The sequence below is a fragment of the Perna viridis genome, chromosome 13 (assembly GCF_037379345.1).
Source record: "Perna viridis isolate PV_CMFRI_1.1 ecotype Kerala chromosome 13, ASM3737934v1, whole genome shotgun sequence".
Taxonomy (NCBI): Eukaryota; Metazoa; Mollusca; class Bivalvia; order Mytilida; family Mytilidae; genus Perna; species Perna viridis.
In genome coordinates, this window is record NC_142457.1 from 9,805,707 (window position 1) to 9,827,142 (window position 21,436).

At 32.6% G+C, this 21,436-nt stretch overlaps 2 protein-coding genes across 10 annotated transcripts in view; one reads left to right on the plus strand and one right to left on the minus strand.

Moving 5' to 3' along the window:
- Positions 1-1,399: 1,399 nt before the first annotated feature.
- On the plus strand, positions 1,400-5,554 carry LOC148599505 (uncharacterized). Of its 3 annotated transcripts, none has more exons than XM_088559473.1 (2): positions 1,400-1,543; positions 3,722-5,554. In XM_088559473.1, exon 2 carries the CDS (start codon positions 3,724-3,726, stop codon positions 5,257-5,259), a length of 1,536 nt encoding a protein of 511 aa, XP_088415599.1. In that variant the 5' UTR covers positions 1,400-1,543; positions 3,722-3,723; the 3' UTR covers positions 5,260-5,554. The 3 variants fall into 3 exon arrangements, with proteins under 3 accessions (XP_088415599.1, XP_088415600.1, XP_088415601.1); XM_088559474.1 differs by having other exon boundaries at positions 1,441-1,547; XM_088559475.1 differs by lacking the exon at positions 1,400-1,543 and adding an exon at positions 3,167-3,581.
- A 949-nt stretch (positions 5,555-6,503) lies between these two features.
- The window catches only part of LOC148599506 (A disintegrin and metalloproteinase with thrombospondin motifs 6-like), a 40,667-nt gene continuing 25,734 nt past the window's right edge, over positions 6,504-21,436 (minus strand). For 3 of the 7 annotated variants that reach the window (XM_088559465.1, XM_088559466.1, XM_088559470.1), the window contains 12 exons: positions 20,773-20,930; positions 20,020-20,057; positions 19,341-19,446; positions 18,763-18,921; positions 17,962-18,106; positions 17,124-17,240; positions 15,879-15,930; positions 14,788-14,940; positions 13,583-13,669; positions 12,092-12,238; positions 11,266-11,402; positions 6,504-7,523 (listed from right to left, as the gene is read on the minus strand). In XM_088559465.1, the coding sequence (XP_088415591.1) occupies positions 6,636-7,523; positions 11,266-11,402; positions 12,092-12,238; positions 13,583-13,669; positions 14,788-14,940; positions 15,879-15,930; positions 17,124-17,240; positions 17,962-18,106; positions 18,763-18,921; positions 19,341-19,446; positions 20,020-20,057; positions 20,773-20,930 (2,187 nt within the window). In that variant the 3' untranslated portion in view covers positions 6,504-6,635. Of the gene's footprint in view, positions 7,524-9,105; positions 9,119-11,265; positions 11,403-12,091; positions 12,239-13,582; positions 13,670-14,787; positions 14,941-15,878; positions 15,931-17,123; positions 17,241-17,961; positions 18,107-18,762; positions 18,922-19,340; positions 19,447-20,019; positions 20,058-20,772; positions 20,931-21,436 lie in introns of all 7 variants that reach the window. The other 4 variants (XM_088559467.1, XM_088559469.1, XM_088559471.1 and 1 more) reach the window with 3 other exon arrangements.

A 21,436-nucleotide genomic window follows, 5' to 3' on the forward strand; every position in this document is an offset into this window, starting at 1 on the left:
CCGGTATGGCAATGCAACTGGAAGTGCATATAAAGAAGACGAAAGGTTCGAATAAATCTTAACAAAAGCATTCTATCGGAATGTTACATTCCTATGAGAAAAAACGGCATAGCCGTAGATAAGTTAGAAGCAAAGAACGTGCAAACTCTAACAGTCTTATAGTGTAAAGACGATGTGCCATCTACATATGAAAACAATATACAGCGCCGATGTACCCGCTTAAATACTAAATGTCGACTGAATTGACCAATCAACACGATGTTTATTATTCATGTTTTTAACTCAATCTCGTTTTCAAACAAATTAAGAATATGTAAAATAAAGCGACTCAACAACTAAATGTAGAACTCCGCGCTCAACTCGCTACTGTTTATTTCCATAACAAAATCATGTAATAATCACTTTGATAGTCGCAAAACCACGTGCACATGTTAACAGATTAAAGTCACGCCCATTACATAAAATTGAAATGGAGAGTTAAATGTGTAATATTTGATTGACGTTTGAAATAATATTCATAATTGCAAACTATTTTCTGTATATAACCATAATTACCATTACAGCTCTTGAATGGTATAAACTTCCCATTGACACCATATTTATACTACCCCCATCACCCATTGTCCCCATCCCCATTCCCATTAGAATTTCCGATTACCCATAGAAAAATCCTCATTCCCCGATAGACCCCATATTGCATTTTTCTTTATCAAATATTTACATCAAATTGAATTTAATTTCTTCAACATTTAAACCGTTATTTTTTTTAATTAAATTTGATATAGTTCTCGTATCAATAAATACTTTCAAAATGATTATCCTATCCCCACCATTCAAACTTCTAATCCCCCATGCACTATCCCCATCCGCAACCTCCATTCCCAATCCCTCTTATACCAGAGAATTGGAAGTTTTCAACATACAAGTACTGTGTAGTCAATAATATTGAACTTTCGGGACGGACATCAGCTAAGAATCATGCAAAATGTGATTCATGGGTATTTTGTTTGAATTGCCATGGTAAACAGAAACTTACATTCAGTTATTCATATAACCGGTATTCTTAGGAGATGAAAATTATATAGAATGCATGTAGATTTCAAAATTAAGGGAGATAACTCTGTAAATGACACTCAAATACAATAGAATCTATTGGATTTTCAATGTTGATTATCTCCATAGACGAGGCAGATTTGAATGAATAGTTACACATTTCATAGTATAGACCTATAAAACAACTTCATTCCAAAACTGAAAATATGTAGTCTTTTTTTTTTTGGAGGGGGGGGGGTATCATATATTTCTTATTTTGCATGATTCTTACAAAGACAACTCCCTAATTTGTATAACATGAGTAATAACATCACGTCAACATTTAACATACCTGAAGAAACACAGTCGTGTATACATTTATACAGTCACGTAATTTAACATTTATTTGCGCATCGTATGTGAATACCCCGTTTTTAATGACAATCGGATTTTACTTCCGTCATTGTATTTAATATATAGGAACATATTTGTGTATGGTTACTGCAGTAAAGTAGGTGAAATGTACTTGAAACTTTTGTTTTTTTTTATCAAGAGTTACAGATAATATCTATTATAACATTATCCATGTTTTGTTCTATTTTAACATTTAAATCACGCAGAAAGAGAAAATCACCATTTAAGGAGTCTTATAAACCACATTTGTATGAACAATACAATATAATACAAGATATTTACGTACTATGGAAAGAATTAGTAAACATTCCTATCATATATTCAGCTACGTTTACATTCTAAAGTTAATACAATCCTTTTATAGAGCTTTGCAATAGAAGAGTTTATTGCAGAGATTGATTTTTATCTGGTGTTGGTAGTATAAAAGTAGTATAAAAAGCATCTGCTTAAGATTAATGAAGAGATGAATTCCTTTATTTTTGTATGATTTTTTAAGGAGTGTTCATATCCCAACTCATACATTATGCCAGAGCTTGCCGAAACTACGCTGACTTTTTGTATCGCGCTAATACTCTAACAAATAGGCTTCTAGAACAGGGTTATGTTGCTACAAGATTGAAGTCATCACTACAGAAGTTTTATGATCGTCATCATGAACTCGTGGATCGTTATAGTGTATACATCTTCACCATGAAAACTGATTTATTCAACTGGACATAGTTTTCCTTTCCTCGTTCGTCTACCCCGGACTTGACTTTTTATGAGAATTCGGCGGGTGTTTCTAGAAAAGCAGAGTACGCTTACCCTACCGGTGCACCTGTCCGAGTTGCTCATTTGCTTTTGTTACTTTGTATGTATGATTTAATTACTTTATGTTCTTTGTTGTGTATGTCTGTTTTAAATGTCTGGTCTTTGCCCCTGGTTTGCATTCTTTTGATTACCGCTATACCCTTGGTTCCCTTGATTACTCTGTAACGACATCATACATAATATATTTTTCCAAACGAAGTAGTCAATAATATTTATTCACCATCCAGAAAAGGAATATCTCTTTTTTGGTTGTTAAGTGCAACTTTCAACCTAACTTTATTACATATGTATTATTTTTATTTCTCATATGTCAACTATCCATTTTATGTGGCAACTTTTCCAGCTGTTTGGATGTGTGGGGTTTATGTCTCTCACGTGTTAATTTTTTCTTATGAATTGCTATCTCTCTACATTTTTTGAGATTTGCAATAATGAACAAGATAAGTCAACAAAAATATATTTTATCCTCACATACGTAACGGGACAGAAATCAATGGCGTAAAACATAAATTTGATATGGCACGGCGAGTAAGATGATTTGATAAAAAGTGTTTAAATATACATATTAAAAAACCTACTTTTTCTTAAAAAAAACATATATATGGAACAGCAAATGAACTAACGAGAATAACTTTGAAACAACGTCTATCTTACCTGCCGTACCGTTCTCTTTGCCCCTGGAAACAACATTCATCTTACCTGCCGTACCGTACTCTATGTCTCCGGAATAAAGTTTTCGGCAGTCAAAAATAATTGCAATTGAACTTTAGTTGTATGAAATGTGATGGATCTAGATCCACTCTTGGCGTTAAAGAAAATAATGGGGTTCCACATGTAAATTTTGTATTTTGACATTTTTAATTCTTGTGTGATTAAAAGGTGATGTCAAGCCACTAGCATGCCTTTGAATCTGATCATGTTAAGTATTGTTTTGCATTGACACAATAGAAGTCATTATCAATCTCTACGTAGGGGCAGACGTGCAGATGGGCCGTTCGAAATTCTTGGACATTATTCATATCAAACATCATCAGATATTATCAAATTAAATCAATTACTTTATACGGACTTATTGAAAGCGGTGTCTTTAACTAAGCTCTGAATCAGGGTCTGACATTCGAAATTTACTTTGACGCTGTAGCCAGTCCTCTCCAAAATTTCAAGAAAGTGGGAAAAAGTTAATGATTAAGCGCGACGTTATCCAATTGTCAAACAACATTTGATTTGAATAATGTCCGAGAATTTCGAAAGGCTTGTTTGCAGCGATTAGTAAGAGAGGAAACGAATGACTGTCGCTGCGTGGAGCTTGGTCTATAACGTCTAAGGTGAGTGTTGTTTAGATTTTGTATCAGCCGAGGTAATACTATTAATCGACATTTCTGAATGGCATAATATAAAAATAACTTTGAGACTTTTTCAAACATTTGAAGCAATTATTAATTTTGAAGCAATTATTAATTTTAAGGAATGACTGAAAAGAGACAATCAAAGAAGGACAACGATATGAAATTAAAGATCAGAGAAAAAGCGAATCATTGCACACTCCATAAGGCAAAGACAGTTACACATTTTTGCATAAGCCACGATTCTGTTTTTTGTGACGTCTGTCTTAAGACCGCTCATAACAAATGTGATTCCGTTCTACCTATAAATTGTGCTTCCGTCGGTGTAAAAACCGGAACTGCGCATGAAGATCTTATTTTGAGAATGAAAAGTCTCTCAGACGTTCTTATTCAAAGGAAGAAGACATACAAAGAAAATACACTTGTTATTTCCGAGCAACGGGCAACGATTCTTATGGCTATCAAACAGGCCAGAACGTATATCGATAATTATCTTGATGAATTAGAAAATTCGATCAGAAATAATCTGAACGAAACGTATAAAATGTGTCGAAATACCAGTGCAAAGTCACTGGAAAGCACAGATTTAAATGTGAGATACATAAATACTGGACAAGAGTTAATCGAGGATATGAAACAGACTGGCAGTGAAGTTGATTTTTTTCAAATTCTAAAGTTATTTGATGCAGTAACAGTTCAGATAGAGATGGAAGTTTCCAAGCCATGTTTAACAAACATGATAGAATTTGAATTGAATAAAACATTGACCAATATTAAAGGTGTAATTGGAACATTCGGGAATATAAGTGTAACCAAGAAAGAGGGTCAAATACCGATTCTCCAGAAATTTAAACAGGAACAAAAGCCAATGAACTCTGACCTACCATCAGTTATTTGTATCCACTCATTCTACACATCAGATATAGACGATGATGATTGGTGTGCAACAATAAAAACCGCCTGTTTCTTACCCAATGAAAATCTTTTAATGTCTAAGAAAAATGAACTGTCTTTGTTTTTGTGCAACATAGATGGATCTGGTACTAAAAATATTAAACTAGAATATAGACATTGGGATATTGCCTTTGTAGAAAATCAGAAAGCTATAGTAACTCTAGCTGACAAAGGTTTTCAAATTTTGGATCTGTCTACACTTACATTAAGTAGTATTATGATGCCAAATGGGAAGTCATGCTACAACGTTACGTGTCGAAATGGGGAAATTTGGGTTTATTCCGGTGACCACGAACTACTTAACATTGACGTTAATGGTAACGTAATTTGCCAGCTGAAAACAAAAAATGATCCACGATACATCTGTCTTGGAGGCGACGGTAGTATTTATTACACAACTGGATATACTGATCGAAGCGTTTGTAGGATAGCAACTGACGGCATGGAAAGTACATTCTTTTGCCATACTGACATAAGTCTTCCAAGAGGTATAGCAATTGACAGCAAAGGTCGATTTTATGTAGCTGCTGGCGAGTCTGGCAATATAGTAAGAATATCTACCGATGGCCAATCACATGACATTATACTGCGCATGTCAGAAGATGAAAACATATTTCTAACAGACCTTTTGTTCGATATCGATAGAAATCGTTTGTTGGTGCTCACTGAAGACGGTGATGAAGTTAATATTTATCAACTTCGGTGAAGAAGAAAAAAAGAATCATAAACATCAAAATAATATCCCTCTAAACAGCAACTCCTATAGTTAACTTCAGGGAAAAGAATTGGGTTTTTATTAACCAAACGACCATTACCCGATGAACTGTCCAAGATAGTTAACTAGACAATCAGAAAGACGATTTAAACTTTTTTTTCATTTCATGGGAACTTTGAATCTCTTTTTCAATTGCCAAGTTATATACCTTTACCAAGAGCTTATTTTGAAGAAAGTTGGAAAAAATAATTAAAATAATAAGTCTTTGGTAAGACTTTAAATATTACATATGCATTTTGTGTTTGATAAGAAATGAATATTAAATATACTGGGAGCATGGACCAGGGGCACCGGTAGGGTAAGCGTGTTCTGCTTTTCTAGAAACATTCTCTCAAAAAACTGAGAAATCGGTTACATAAGATCGGAACGGAAAGACTGGGTGATTGCGATATGGTATAATATAAACTAAATAGTCCAATAAAAGCCAGGAAATGTGAAATTTAATTGTGAGCAGACCGGTGGATAGACAAACATGGTGGTTGCAGCATTAGTGTAAGTATAATGGTTTATCCATATTTAGATGTACTGTTACTCAATTATTTATCTGCCATCAAATCCCCCTTCAGGATAAAAATGGTCGATGCATATTCTATTGAATTATACCACATTTGAGACATTTGTAGAGTCGATTTTACGCAATTCACAACTTGTGAATAAAAGGAAATTTCCATTTTCATAAAATTTTGATAAATTCTTACAATGTAAACTGCCGCAAGTTATTAAAATAACCATAACGTAAAGTATCAATTGTGATACTACTTAGCAGAAAACACCGAATACACCATTTTACTGAGGCATAAATACTATAGAGGTTCTGATATTAACATACGTATTTCTTAGCGATTTTACGATTGGGTAGGGGTACACATTTTGCATTAACCTTTTAGTATGACCGTAACTTTCTTGATACCATCATAAAGATATAAGACGTTGTGCTCCATTATAACACATGCACCTATATACAATGTTTGTATAGTTACATTCTTGATATTCCAGTATGACTAAGCCTTTCGAACATCTATATTACAAATACAGGCTTACAGTGAAACAAATCTGGGGATATTCTTTGATGAAAAATTAGTTCCTAAATATTTAGTATAAAAGTACCTGAATATCATAATTAACTTGAGTGGAAGAGTAAACTGGACCCTCCCAGCCTATTAACTATGACACAATTGTAATAAAAAATACTTCACATTTTATTAAACATAATTGCACTGTATAAGATATAATTGAAATTATAAATATTTCATGATATAGTACAAAATAATAACAATAATAAATAAATAAAGCAATAACAATAAAAATTAAACATCAACTTTTCTTATATTCTTTTGTTTACCATAATTCATTGGACGATATTGTGCTTGTTCAGGTGTGTCTGTTGAGGACCCTGGCTGTCCCTGACTAGGTTTCGGGGCAGTGGGAACTTTGGGTTTAGTGTCCGCTTCAGTTTTACTACTGTAATTCATAGGTCGATAATTTGGCAACTTAGGTTCTATGCTTGTCTTTCCTGAGTTAACTTTTGAAACAGGTTTATTTGTTGTCGGAGATAATGGTTTTGTATGCGAGCTGGGTTTAGCAGTATCCGGTCTAGACCCTGGTGGTTTCAGTGCAACCTTTGGACCTTGTATATTTGAATCCTGGCCAGCTTTTGCAGCAGGCCTTGTTCCAGTAGAGTTTGTCTTATTTGAAGTCGGCGTATTTGGTTCTTTATTATTTAGCGCGGCTATTCTGTCTTTTATTGAAGTTGCTGAGGTATCTACCTTGTCTGAATCAGCTGGTTTTGATGCTGGTTTCAACAAGCCTTTCGCTTCTGACGACGTTTTTGTAGCACTACTTGTAGTGTCCTTTTTGGAAATAGCCATTGGATTTCTGTTATTTATGCATTTTGCCTGATTACCAGGATTTCTTATTCCCCCATTGGCACCGCTTGCGTTCGATTTATGTGCAGCTTGTTTCGAGGCTGTGTTAGGTCGTGATATTGGTTTTGTTTTCGGTTCTCCGTTGACTTTTCTTGTATCTTTTGGATTGGGTCTTTCAGACGTAATTCCTAAATTTTTGTTCGTATGGCTTTTTAGCGTTGGCATGGAGATGAGATTTTTCGTGGCATTGCTATTATAGTCTTGTTTTCCATTAGATGCAGTTGATAGAGGTTTTCTTGGTGGAGGTAAAGATGGCTTGGTATGACTATTCTGTAACATAGAAGAAAAGATTTTACGATAATAAAATCCAACATTTTTGATTCGAGTTACTAAGTATGTTATAGAAAATTCTCAGACTTCAGTATCTTTTAAAGTTTTGCTACGTCATGGCAGATAAAGAGTTTTGTTTAAAAAGAGCAAAAACACCAGGTTCTCTACAACAAACATGCTAAGGACCCTTTTTCAGAAATGTTACCCTTCGCTTTATGATAGCATTAGTTTTTAACGTTAAATAAATGAGAAACATATGTACAGTGAATGAATAAATTATTATACGACACGAAGTTTAACATACTAAAGAGAATTCTATCGTTCCCATGTTTTCAATGTCTGATATATGTATTTATATGCCATTTAAAAAAAAAAGTATGGTGCATTACTAACTTTCAGAATCAAGTTATTAATATTCTTCCTAAAGAACAAAATTCAATGCAAGATGTAATACATAAGAATAAATAAAACACGTATGAATACAAATGAATCGTTTATACGGTTTTGTATTGGCTGCATTTATTAACTTCTATAATTATAACAAGTACTAAGTGAACTTAAACCTCCCAAATTTCTCTACAGAAAATGTAAATATCAGTAAGGGGAATAAAGCTTGAAAATGTTAGATATAATAAATAACTTCTTCATAGACCCAAGAAGCATTACCTATTAATTATAAATTACTAAGCTAGCTTCATAGCTCTGTTATCTAGCACAAGGCATGGACACCGCGAAGCTCTTTTCGGATTAATGTACTAATTTTCTTAATAGGCGGAGTTTAGCACTGACTATGATAGAAGAATTAAGGATTAAAAAAAGCAAAAGTGAATGGGCTTAATGATGAAAAATTTTATTTATTTTAATATATGTTGCTTCAGTTGAAAAAAATAAATAAAATACTAGTATGTTGACAAATGAGAAACATTTAGCTTCCAATGTTTGCGATATTGTGATTTTTTACTGAGAATCGGGTGATGCTTTTTCCATATGTATTGTTGTGTTAATAATAAGTGTTTTAAGTTGCATATGAAATAAAGAATAAATATTTTAGTGTGATTCCAGTGAAGTAGTAAAACAATACATTTTTACAAAAGTAAGTCCAAAGAGAGACTCTCAAAGTTATTTAAGAACTATTGATAGGGAAATGTGTATTTAATAAAAAACATAAAATGAGTCATAAATAGTCAGAAACTCATGCTAGTCAAAGTGTGTCACCTCTCTGAATAATGTGCATAGTGTTTCTAGAATGTATACATTGTGTAACACGTAATATGAAAAGGAAATATAAATTAAGAGATCGAAATAGACTTCGTCGTGAAATAAGTAGGTAAGAACTTGTTATCAGAATAGTTTTAAGGATGTTCGCTGCTTTGTTTAAGAATAACACTGGTTTCAAAGGGTTCAAAATATTTTAAGATCTTGATCTTTCACTCTAGAACAAAATAAGTTCAAAATATTGATGGGTCAGTATGCTCGTTTTTTTGTAATTTATGAAAACATGAAGTTTGAAAATCTAAAAAAAATGGCTAAATATGAGAAGCGATCATCCTTAAAAAGTAAAAAGTAAAATAAAACATCTTACAATAAGAATAATCCTTAAAAATAAATGAACAACTTATATTCTTGTCCAGTCATAATGTTATATTTATATTGCACAAATTATCACCTTCCAGTCAGCTCTGTGCCCTTTTCACTTATCAATTAAATTATAATACCCCAAGTATAAATTGGTTTCTCATTAGTAGACAGCTATAATCTTAACACCGACAACAACAACAACAAAAAACATTCGAGTAATTGACTAGAAATACATTGAGCAAGCTCACAAAAAGAATACCCCACCCACTTCAAATGGATTAAAGTGTTGTTGGATTATCTCTCTTTCAGTAATTATATTTCTTAATCTACATCAACACATGATGCCCATCCTTACTATGTATAATCTGTAACTTGAATTATCTCCCTTAGTCCACCAATAGTACTTACATACCTTAACGCACATCTACATACGGTAGACAACCTTTCTATAAAATTACACGGAAATTCCTTCAGTAGTTTAAGGGGAGTTGCGCTTATAAAGGTTTTAGCATGTAAAACCCTTAATTTGGATTATCTCCCTTTTGCGTCCTCCGGTCTTAATTATATTCCTTCATGCAAATTAACATACGGTTGGGTTCTTCCTAAAAATCATTAAAACCCCTTGAGCGGTTTAGAAAGAGACATACGGACAGATGGACAATCAGACAGACTGACAGGGTGATTCCTATTTATCTACCAAACTTTGTTTGCGGGGTTATAAAAACGATTAACAAATATCTTTACCATTTCATGCAAAAATCACAACATCAATCTGTCTTAACCAAATTCTGAATAATCAGAGAACTTGTCTAAACCTGACACTTTTTAAGTCCTTGAGAGTATCAGTTTAAATGTACTTTGAACCTTTGTAAACCAAACACCAGTCTAATCCTACCAACTATAAAGTCAAAAAATTATCAGGAAAGGTGTTACTTTATCAATAAATAAACAGCCGTGCTAAAGCCAACTAAATGCCCCCTTTTTCATGTTTAAAATCCGAAAAATCTGAAAAGTAAAACTGGAAATCGACGAAAATGAAAGGGATCTCACTTCTATGATAACAACTATTTTGCAAACACTATGTACACTCCTCGAGACGTTTAGGTTTCCCGCAAAATATTCAAGGAAATAAAAAATAAATAAAAAATAAACAAACGCTTCTATCGTGCGTTCATCGTGCATTTAAACGAACGCAAAACGATGTGTAAAAGCACGATAAACGATGCACGAACGCTTAGATGGGAAACGTGAACGTTTCAAGGAGTGTAACTGAAATATGTCAAACTGTTTTCAAGTTATAAAGTGACCTGTGGATGCGCGGAATGATTGACGGACAAACAGATGAACGGACAACTTTTACTATAACTTCGCCATTTAAAATGGATCAATAAAATTAATACAAAACAACTATGACAAACAAAAATGATTTAAAAATCCAGGAATAAATCCGTTCTAAAATGTATTCTAAAATGTATTCTAAAATGTATTCATTTTTTACTCTGTCGTTTATCTAACATTAGTATTAGTCTTTTTCTCAAAGTATTAAAATCTTAATTTCTTTAAAGATAAACAACTGTATTTTATAAAATATCAATTTTATTTTCATAAGCATTTATACTTGTATATTCAAGTGCCAGTCTGTGTAACAACCAGGCAATGAGTGGCACATCATTTTTCTCAATTTGGTCTATTATATCTCAAATATATTCAATACATGTAGAAAACAACTGAAAAGCTATTTAAATATACTCTGAAGCATTTATGACCTAGATATTTTTAACTGCTTATAAATGGAAAGATTTTACCGCCATTTTTCCATAATGCATTTCAACTTAATATGACCTATCAATATCTTTAAAGGCAAACTTAAAAAATACTTTGATGGCTGTTTCTGGAGGTCATGAGGTATACGTACTTGGATAATGCCATAAAAACATTGCGTTTTTGCCTTCATGTGCCAAACCTTAAAAACGTCTTGGCTGATTCTTATACAGAGAAATACTTAAAAGTATAAAGCTCTAAAACTTACAATGAGCCAGTAAAAACAATAAATGGGTTGGTATGAAAATAAACTTGTTGAGACAGCTCTTCCAAAAAAATCATACATTGTGAGTTCAATAGCTTTTCAGGGAGTCAATTTAAAAAAGAAAGTTTGAATACTAACCTGAACAGTTTTCACTTTCATGGCTTTACCAGCTCTCTTTGTAGGAACTTGTGTCCTTCGATGAACCCATATACCCAGTCCAACAGCAATTAACACTATTGCAACTGAAATGCCTATCAGTATTTCGTTTGTGCCATCTAGAAAAAAGACCATTTATCACATATATGGTCGTTTAGTTAAAGTATATTTAATAATTGGCAATAATAAAACTTTTGTGTATTTAAAAGAGTAATAAAGGGAACCAAAGTTATAGCGGTAATCAAAAGAATGTAATCCAGGGACAAAGACCAGACATGGAAAACAGACATACACAACAAAGAACATAAAGTAACTAAAATCATACATACAAAGTAACAAAAGCAAATGAGCTACAAATAACATAAATTTTCCATGTGCAATACATAAAAAATGCACATAGAAAATTCATGTTATTTTTCAATAGACATTTTTTATTGCCAATTCTTATAAATTAATTTTAAAACATATTTTTATCTTTTAACATGAAAAAAGTAGCTCTGAATTTAACTGAATAGGGGCGTGTCAATATTTTTAATCCATTGAGATATAACAATTATTTTAACCAATCAGATTACAGTACTAATCTCAAATTAATTTATTAAGTTTTATTGTATCAAAATGTACTTTATTTTATGTAATAAAAAATTATAACGTGGCACACATTATATCATCAATTGGAATTAAAAGTTATAAATGAAGTGTACAACCCGGACTCAACCAAAATGTAAGAGCAGGGGCCAGAGGAAACGATCCAGTAAGTAAGAAAAAAACTTTTTAACCCCTACACACAATAGTTTTCGATTCCCACCTGATTCTGTGGGCATCGTTGGTGTGGTAGGGACGACAAAATATGCTGAACAGGTATGGCAACATTTACTGAGTTCGTCTTTACTGTAGTATGGACAAGCTGTTTTGTTGCATAAAGATGACGGGATCCTATCTCCATATAAGCAACCTGTAATTATAAATTGATAAGATATAATACAATGTATGCAAAGTATGGATGAGTATCCAAGGAAGATCCAGGCAGTAGGTTGCATAAGCTAAATTTGGTTTTAAACATATATCATCCAATATAGATCTTAACTCATGTTTATTACGAAATGAATGCTAGTTTTTAATTCACTTAAATGATAAGAATTAAATAATTACATAGTAAGCACTAGAAACATAACTGATTTGTTATGGAGTTTTAAACAAACTTTAAATACAAAATAAATCCTCGTGTTTCGGACATCATAATGAGTTTAACATTCCATTGGATCAAAAAAAGTATGACGGGATAAAATGTTCTCTGTGTCAAACATATCAAAAGACCTTCCTGAAAAAGACTCTTAAAACATACATCGTTTAAAACTATACATCTTTCAATGAGATTCTTTCTAACACAATCAACAAACCTTATGCGACGCATTGTGGTTGATACGTCGAATAAAAATTTTAACAGAATAAAATAAGTCGGCTTATACCAGTGGTTTAAGGGGTAAAACTAGGTCAAAGGGCATAACTCTTGAAATTGAAATCAGTGATATGTTTGAATCATATTCAATCTCACAAAAGCCTATTAAGCATATATTTGAAACAGAATGAAATCAATCGAAGTTACTTTTTGCTTACATGGGATTTATGTAAAATGGTTTACAAAAGCGTACCAATGACTTGTAAGAGTTTGTCCCTTAACATAGGTCTACCTTCTTAAGACAATACATAGACCTGATATTCAATGGTCAATGTAAAAAAAAAATTGTTTTTGTTAAGAAGAAAATTAGGAGAACAATTTTACATCATCATATTTTATAAAGAAGAAATATTATAGTCATAAAAATTAAGTCTTTAAACAAATTGTATGATGAAGACAAATATATCTGACATAAGTCATAAGACGGAAGTCTATCTGAGATCTAGATAGCAAAAAAAGAAGATACAATCTGCAATACACGTACAAAAAGCAAAAACCTAAAGGGAAACAAAAAACAATACAGATTTTTCCATTTTAAGATAATTCCGTCTACGAGAATAATTATTTGGTGACCCTTTCGTGCTAAATGTCTGAGCAGGCTGGATAAATACTTCATCAAGATAGATGCAACACATGTAAAAGTATGGTTGAAAGTGTAACATCTACCCAGTGAAAGTACCAATTGAGCCTGCTTCTAAAAAATTAACACAAAAGTTTCGCAGAGAAAAATGTAAGCCAAACCCGATGATAAAATAGAAGAACAGCTGAATGTTCAAATGATTTAGTTATACATAGATATATGTATAATATAGAATATTTGTTAGAATGTTAGAAGTTTACTGTTAGTAGTTTTAGCGCTTGTAGTTGTCCTGGGTTTATTAAAGCGACGTCTTGTAGTTTGATAATAGCGTCGAGTAGTAGATTTTTCTGAAAAGTTCATATTAAAGAGCAATATTACCCTATGTATCTATTAATAACTTCTGGATGTATAACAAATATAAGGTATTGTAGAAAACACTACTGTTACAGTGTTGTAAAACTCGCAATTTGATTTTTGAATAATTTAAGGTTTTTTTAGACTTTAACATTTTCAGTTACATTTTAACCAAGGACGGTAACTATATACTATTATTTCGAAAAGACCTGGGAGCTTATTATCAGAGTTTAGCTAAGATTGCATGTTTTGACAATTTTTCTTGTTGAAATTTTTAACAATTTTCGGTTAAGATTTTAAGAGTAACAGTGGTTAAGGGTGTAATTTAGTAGAAATAAATCATTTACGCTCCTTGAGACGTTCACGTTTCCCATTTTAGAGTTCGTGCATCGTTTATCGTGCGTTTACACATCGTTTTGCGTTCGTTTAAACGCACGATAAACGCACGATAGAAGCGTTCGTTTAAACGCACGCAGGAAGCATTCGTTAAAACGCACGATAGAAATCGTTTATTTTTGTACTTATTTCCTTGATTTAACTGTTATGTTTATATTTATTTTTTTCCCTATAATTAATTTATATAATTTCATTAATTTTATTCTCTATTTTTTTCTGTCTTCATTATATGTCAATATTATTATTTTTTGTCGTTCGTCTATCGTGTGTTTAAACGCACGCTAGTAGCGTTCATCTATCGTGTGTTTAAACCCACGCTAGGAGCGTTTTTTATCGTGCGTTTAAACACACGCAGGTAGCGTTCGTTTATCAGGCGTTTAAACGCACGATAGAAGCGTTCGTTTATCGTGCGTTTGGGTATCGTGAGTGCGGGAAACCTAAACGTCTCAAGCAGTGAATATATAAAAATAGGTTATACATTTTGAAAAACGTTCTACCTGAGTCCTCAAACATGTGTAATACCGGCACACTTGAACAATACCGAAATTGAACTGTATCGAGTTACCCTATTTTGATCTCAGGATTAACGAGAATTTCCGTGAATTCGTACGTTTGTGGTCACGTTATATGCACATTTTTAGCAGCATCAGATATTCCATATACTCAGATACTAATGGATGCGTGTAGTGGACAGTTCTGTATTTTTTTATTTTACCTGTAACTCCAGACGATGACTTAGCACATGACCCACAACATGATTTGGCAATTCTATCTCTGTAACATTCAGTCTTATCCCCGGATATTATCTGAGCACATGTTCTCCCGCGATGGTCCATTTCTCCAATAAAGTCGCCATGAACACAGTTGTCTATAATGACAAAATATTCAACAGTAAAAATATTGTCGGTATTGAATGTGTAATCAAGGTAACCGAGATTCTAGCGGAAATCAAAAGAATGTAATTCAGGGACAAAAAACAGATATGGAAAACAGACAAACACAACAAAGAACATAAAATAACTAAAACAATACCTACAAAGCAAAAAAATAAATGAGCAACTCTGATTCCACTGAAAACTGGAAGCATGGAACAGGTGCACCGGTAAGGTCAGCGTCCTCTGCTTTTCTAGAAACACTGATTTAGATTTTCACAATGGACATTGATATTATACTACAAATTAATCCTTAAAATATAATCATATACATTATATAATAATAATATAATAATCACTTTCTAATTTGGAAACGGATACATTCCTGATATGATAAGAATATGAACATAATGAATGTGATTGTATTGTAAGGATTCATTTGCAGTGTAATGTGGATGTCCGTAATAAATAATGAATTATCTAATGTCAAATCATATGAATTAAGTTAACCATACATGTAATTTGGATTAAAAACAAAATTCATACGATCTTTTATTTCTTTTTTGACTAATAGCATGGAAGCTCTTTTTTTTTACATAAGAGCACATTTTGAATGCGAGTATTTACATAATGTACACCCAGATTTATCCAGATGATCATGCACACAGTGTCTTTAATTCATCAACTCGAAATAGTTGTTTCATTGAAATATGTAACACCAAGAGAAATGAAATAATCTATTTCTAATTTGGAAACTTACGAATTCCTAATACGAGAAATACATATATCTTTACTAACTCCAAATAGCATAGGTTATCGCAAACAACATACATACATATATTAAGATTTTAAGAGACTTTAATGACCTAAAGAATCAAATAGATCAACGAAGAGTAAAATATATACATAGATGTTTATACATTACTAAACCAACCTGGTACAGAGGCTGCTTGACTTGAATATGAGCATACACCATTTCTACACCACTGAAATAATTAAAACAATACGTGTTTTGTATACTTAGATAATCAGAAGTGTACTTTCGTTTACTTTACCAAAATTACAGAGGTTAAAAGAAATAAGACACCTCGGTAAACTTCGGAAAATTGACCGGAATTTTTTTTTATGGGTCGGATACCTTAATTGAATTTTAGAAAGGTCATTAAGGTATCTTATTAGTCTGAAATACAACTGTAAATTAATCATAAAGTGTTGAAAGTATTATAATTGTGAATCGTAGAGACTTTGTCTGATAACAATTTGGAAAAGGTAATCAAAGGAATGAAGATTCGAGTGGAGACCGAAGGATATATTCTAAGGATAAATACTACACAGGGGAAATAAACACACACAACAAATAACACGTCTAGAACAAAATATAACCTAAATATGTTCTGGAATATTGGAGCATTAAAAAGGTCAAAAAGATTCAGATATTTAGTTCATTCTGTACGTTTTGGTAACTTTCTGTTCATACTTTTGACCAAAAAAGGTCTCTACAACCAACAAACAATTCCCTATCTAGCGAATACATATATTCAACAGTTTATCAAAACTGAAAATATAATTTTCAGAATGTAAATGCATCTGTAAAACAACCAAATTTATAATTTCGCAGCAGTTTTTGTTAAATTAAATAAGAGATAACCGAAGCACCATTGGGACGTCATTATAAAAAACTAAAGCCATAAATATACCTTTTTATTAATATTATGATATTTTAATTTTGTTTTGAACAATTTTAATGCTATTTTTTTTGCCATAATCATGGCCTTATGTCACCATACCTTTCCAAATTCCATTTTATTAAAAAAAATACCATTTGCGCAGTCAATGAATCCTATGGTAAATGAAAGGAACAGCTTTGGATTTAGGTCACGAACAGTCACAGCAAAATCCTCACATGACAGAAAATGTGGAGAGGATTTGTCCAAGACCCTTACATCTTTACAGAGAAAAGGAATTAAGTCAACGTACATTGTGAGTCATTTAAATATGTGTGGTCAATTAACACAAGGTAAATTTATAGGGTCTCATCTATACGATACAAAGAGAGGAATGTTGTATTTTTATTAACTTGAAGGAAATTATACACAGAAAAGCCTACTGGTTTACATACCCTAATTATACCATAATTTGAAAATGAAATAAACTGGACGTTAGGAGAGCCTATACCTACATGCTTATTAGCACACAAAGTACCATCAGCTGGTACCATACTTCTACATCCACCAGTACGTGTATCTCTACACCACATTAAACCACACATTGGTCTAAAGTCGCCATTATACTGCTCCTACAATACATCAATCCTAATAATAATAAAGGGTTATTACGAGTAGAATTTTATATTGCACGAGTTTAGGAGTCCAATATATATCCTACTAGGGATAATATTCCCCAGTATTCATGCAATAACCCTTTTATTGTATTGCAATATAATTGGTCATGTTTAAAATGAACTTTAGCCACGAATAACGTCACAATTTTTAACTATATTTGCACAAGTGCAATATGGAAATTTATTGCACACTTACCTTGCATTGCTTTACATGGGGAAAAAATTATTGCTTTACAATAACATTTTCGTTATTTGATAAGTAGTTTTGATATCTAATGGTCCATTATTCAGTCCAATTCTCTATTCTTATTTGATATTAAACACATTAAAAAATAAATACCCAACTTCCTATGTTTCTGTATCCATTCTTGTACTTTGTGCTGTACTGTATCTTACCCTATACAATGATGTTCCTATCCAGTGGTATTTAAAAGATCCTACGCAATAACGGTCCACTCCCATGAGACTTGACTTACCATTAATAATTACAGTTCTGTCCTGTGGGACTTGATCTTTCCTACACAATGACGGTCTTGTCCTGTGGTACTTGACTAGCCCTTCACAATAATGGTCCTGTCCTATGAGACTTGCCTTACCCTACAGAATTACAGTCCAGCCCTGTAGTACTTGACATGCTCTGCACAATGATGATCCTTTCGCGTGGTACTTGACTTACCCTGCACAATGATGATCCCGTCCCGTGGTATTTGATACACTGCTCGTCAGCACTGTAGAGCTGCCCAGGTAATTTGGACAGGTAGCTGTTCAAAGCATTAGGATTATAACTGGAACCGAACGATGTTAAACAGTTCCTTCTTTCCCTATAAAATATCATAGTTTTGTCACTGAAACTGATATATTGGAAAGAAAACCGAAAACAGCATCAAAGAAAAATAATCAAGGAAAAAGGGTGCTTTCCATTGTTTCGTTTCAGTTGAACCACATTTCAACGAGTTCTTAGTGGTTCGTAGAAAATTCAAAACAGTGAGGATAAATTTTCAACACACAAAAAATACGGGAAAGAGACTGTAAATAATAGAAGATTCACTCTATCCGTGTATTCACTACAGTATCAACACCTAAGTGCCAGTCAATTTCAAGTTCTGACAATTGTAACATCAGAGGGAATTGCAGAAAATAACACAGAATAAACAACGCTTTTTCGATCCATATACGCCATTTTCATAAGGTGATTATAGCATACATGTCTGCATTTTGGAGAAAACAATAGTCAGTTCCCACATATATCAAGCAAATCAAGAACGTTAACTCTTATACAGAATCAATTTCATACACAATCTATATAATTTATTTCAAAAGTACAACAACCAAATATCAATCTACATGTGTAAGACTTGTGGACTGTAACTATTCCTCAATAAGAGATAAAAGTGTTTTCAAACATATACGAATCATCTCCCATCTGATTCTTATTAAGACTGCTACTTAAATGGTTTAATTCAAAAAAGATACTTACGAATTAAGTTTTTGTATCAATCTTTGGAATGCCTGAACTGAACAAGAAGAAAATCTCCACGGATTAGGGTTTCCTAGCTTAGCAAAACTAGTGGCTGCCATAATGTAAAAATCGTCTTTCTTACAGCTGTCACTAGCACCGTCATGGCCTGCTCCCAGACTGGAAAAGATTTCGTTTTGTAAATAAATATATATAGATTAAAAAAAATATAAAAATATTACCACATGGACACATTTGAATATAAATAAATATACCATTGCATTATCAAAAGAAATGTACAGTACATGTACATCTATGTGAAAGGTTTTGCTATCCATATTTGTAAGAATATCTTTATTTCGTTCAATTTAGAGCTTCGAACTCCAGGTCTGCAAATTAATACTTCATGCAAGTAGTTACAAATCTATTGTTTACATTAAAACAAAAAAACAAACATCAATATAAATACATAAGTGATCATGCAGTGGAATTATATTCTATAGAGATGGAATACAATTAAAAAACATGAATTAGTGTGTTCTGGGTATTTTTTTACATGATAAAATCTCAAATTATGAATGTGAAGATATGCTACAAACCTATGCCCCAGCTCATGAGCAGCAACTGTCATCATTATGTAGTCATTACTTTCTTCCATTACAGATTGACTGTCAGGGGAACACATTGCACCAACGTAAGCATATCCTTAAAACGAAAGTTACATCAAATACAATAGTGGTACCACAAATATTTATGGAGGTAGACATAGGGTAAGGAACACAATTCTTATAAATCATTGGAACGTTTGTATTCAGCATTTTATATCCATCTCGAGTAAACATCAAAGTCACTTGGATTGATTTTAATCTGTTTCAAATGAAAGCTTGATAGGCTTTGGTGAAAATGAATATTATACTAAAAATTATCCCTGATGCCAAGAGTTAAGTCCCTTTCCTTAGGTCTACCTCCTTAAGTAGATGGCCAATTAGTAATACATCGGTGGCTAATACAGCTCTTATTGCAGCAAGTATGTCTATAAAAGTGGGCTTTAAATGTCAAATGAATTGCTTTTTAGAGAACTTTTCTAGACCATCATATTTGATACTTAGGTAAAGGAAATTCACATATATGATAAAAGCTAATTTTTACGCTTTTTTATCTAAAGATGTTTATTATTGTAGCAGAAACATGTCATATGACTTTAAAATACATAATATTCTTTTCCACCTTTTTTTCTTTCTTCACAAAAGGTAATACAGTTAATTTAAATTGTCTTACCTTCTAAGGAATCTGAATTTTTACTAGATAGACTGTACCTGGAATATAATGTTGTTTAGATCAATGTATGTACTGCAGTAAAACCTGTCAAAACCGCACCCTGATCAAACCAAAAACCTGTCGAAACCACACCCTGAACAAACCAAAATCTGTCAAAACAAAACCATGAACAAACTAAAAACCTGTCAAACCGCACCCTGAACAAAACATAAACATGTCAGACTGGACCCTGAACAAACAAAAAACCTGTCAAATTGGGCCCTGAACAAACCAAACTTGTCAAACCGGACCCTGAACAAACTAAAAACATGTCAAAACCGCGCCCTGAACAAATAAAAATCCTATAAAAACCGCACCCTGAACAAATCAAAATCCTATCAAAACCGCACCCTGAACAAACCAAAAACATGTCTAAATTAGGCAAGGTGCCTTGTTCACATATAAACGTAGATATTCAAAATTTATGTTTACTGCATATATTAAAGAATTTAGAAGTCATATTCCATGCTTTCAAATAACAAACAGTTGCGGTGAAATGCATGATGTGCCCCACATCTTCTCAGTGTTACATGTTTCTTACATATGTAATTACAAAAATCGAAAAAAAAAATAAATAACGGCAGAGAGCTTCCTAATGTAAAGTTGTCGGCTGGGTGGATGGATAAAAGTCTATTCACGTGTATAAAAAATTAAAAACGGCTACATCTTTTATAAGAATTATCCTGTCAATTATCAATGCAATATATAAAATACCTTGTTAGAAGCATGGCGTGGTCGTGGTCTGGTAGTGTTTTTTGCTTTTTTACCCAATTACTGAAGTCATTAAGAGATTGGTGAGCATCAACGTAGTAGACGGAATCTGCTGCTTTATATGTTTTACGATCCTCAGTCCAAGGCGAATCACTTGGATTCTGAAATAAGACAAGAAATCCTTATGCATTTATATGTCAAGAGAGTATCCATGCAAAAACCAGGCAGTGTCGGTGGCACATGACAAATTTTGTTTTAAAAAATTCTTCACCTATTTCACATCATAAATGCATCTTCTCTCAAAGTTAAATGTTGGTTTTGCAATAACTGTAACAATAAAAGAGAAATAAATTATATCGAAAGCTTTAAAATTCATTGAAAAAGAAAGATAACTCTTTAGTTTAGTGCAAAATCTGGTTGCATTGTTAGGGAACTTTAAAAATCGTTTTCCATGCCATTCATTGTCCTTTAAATATATTTGATATTCATATGATACTAACATTACATTGGAACAAAACATTCAGTGGGATAAAATTTACCCTGTGACAACCATATTATAGGATCTGCCTGATTTTTACATGGAGAGCATCTTGAACTAGATTAAACAGGAAGAAGAAAATGAAATCGTCGCGTTTGATGAGAGGTACATGTATATGGTGATCGATGT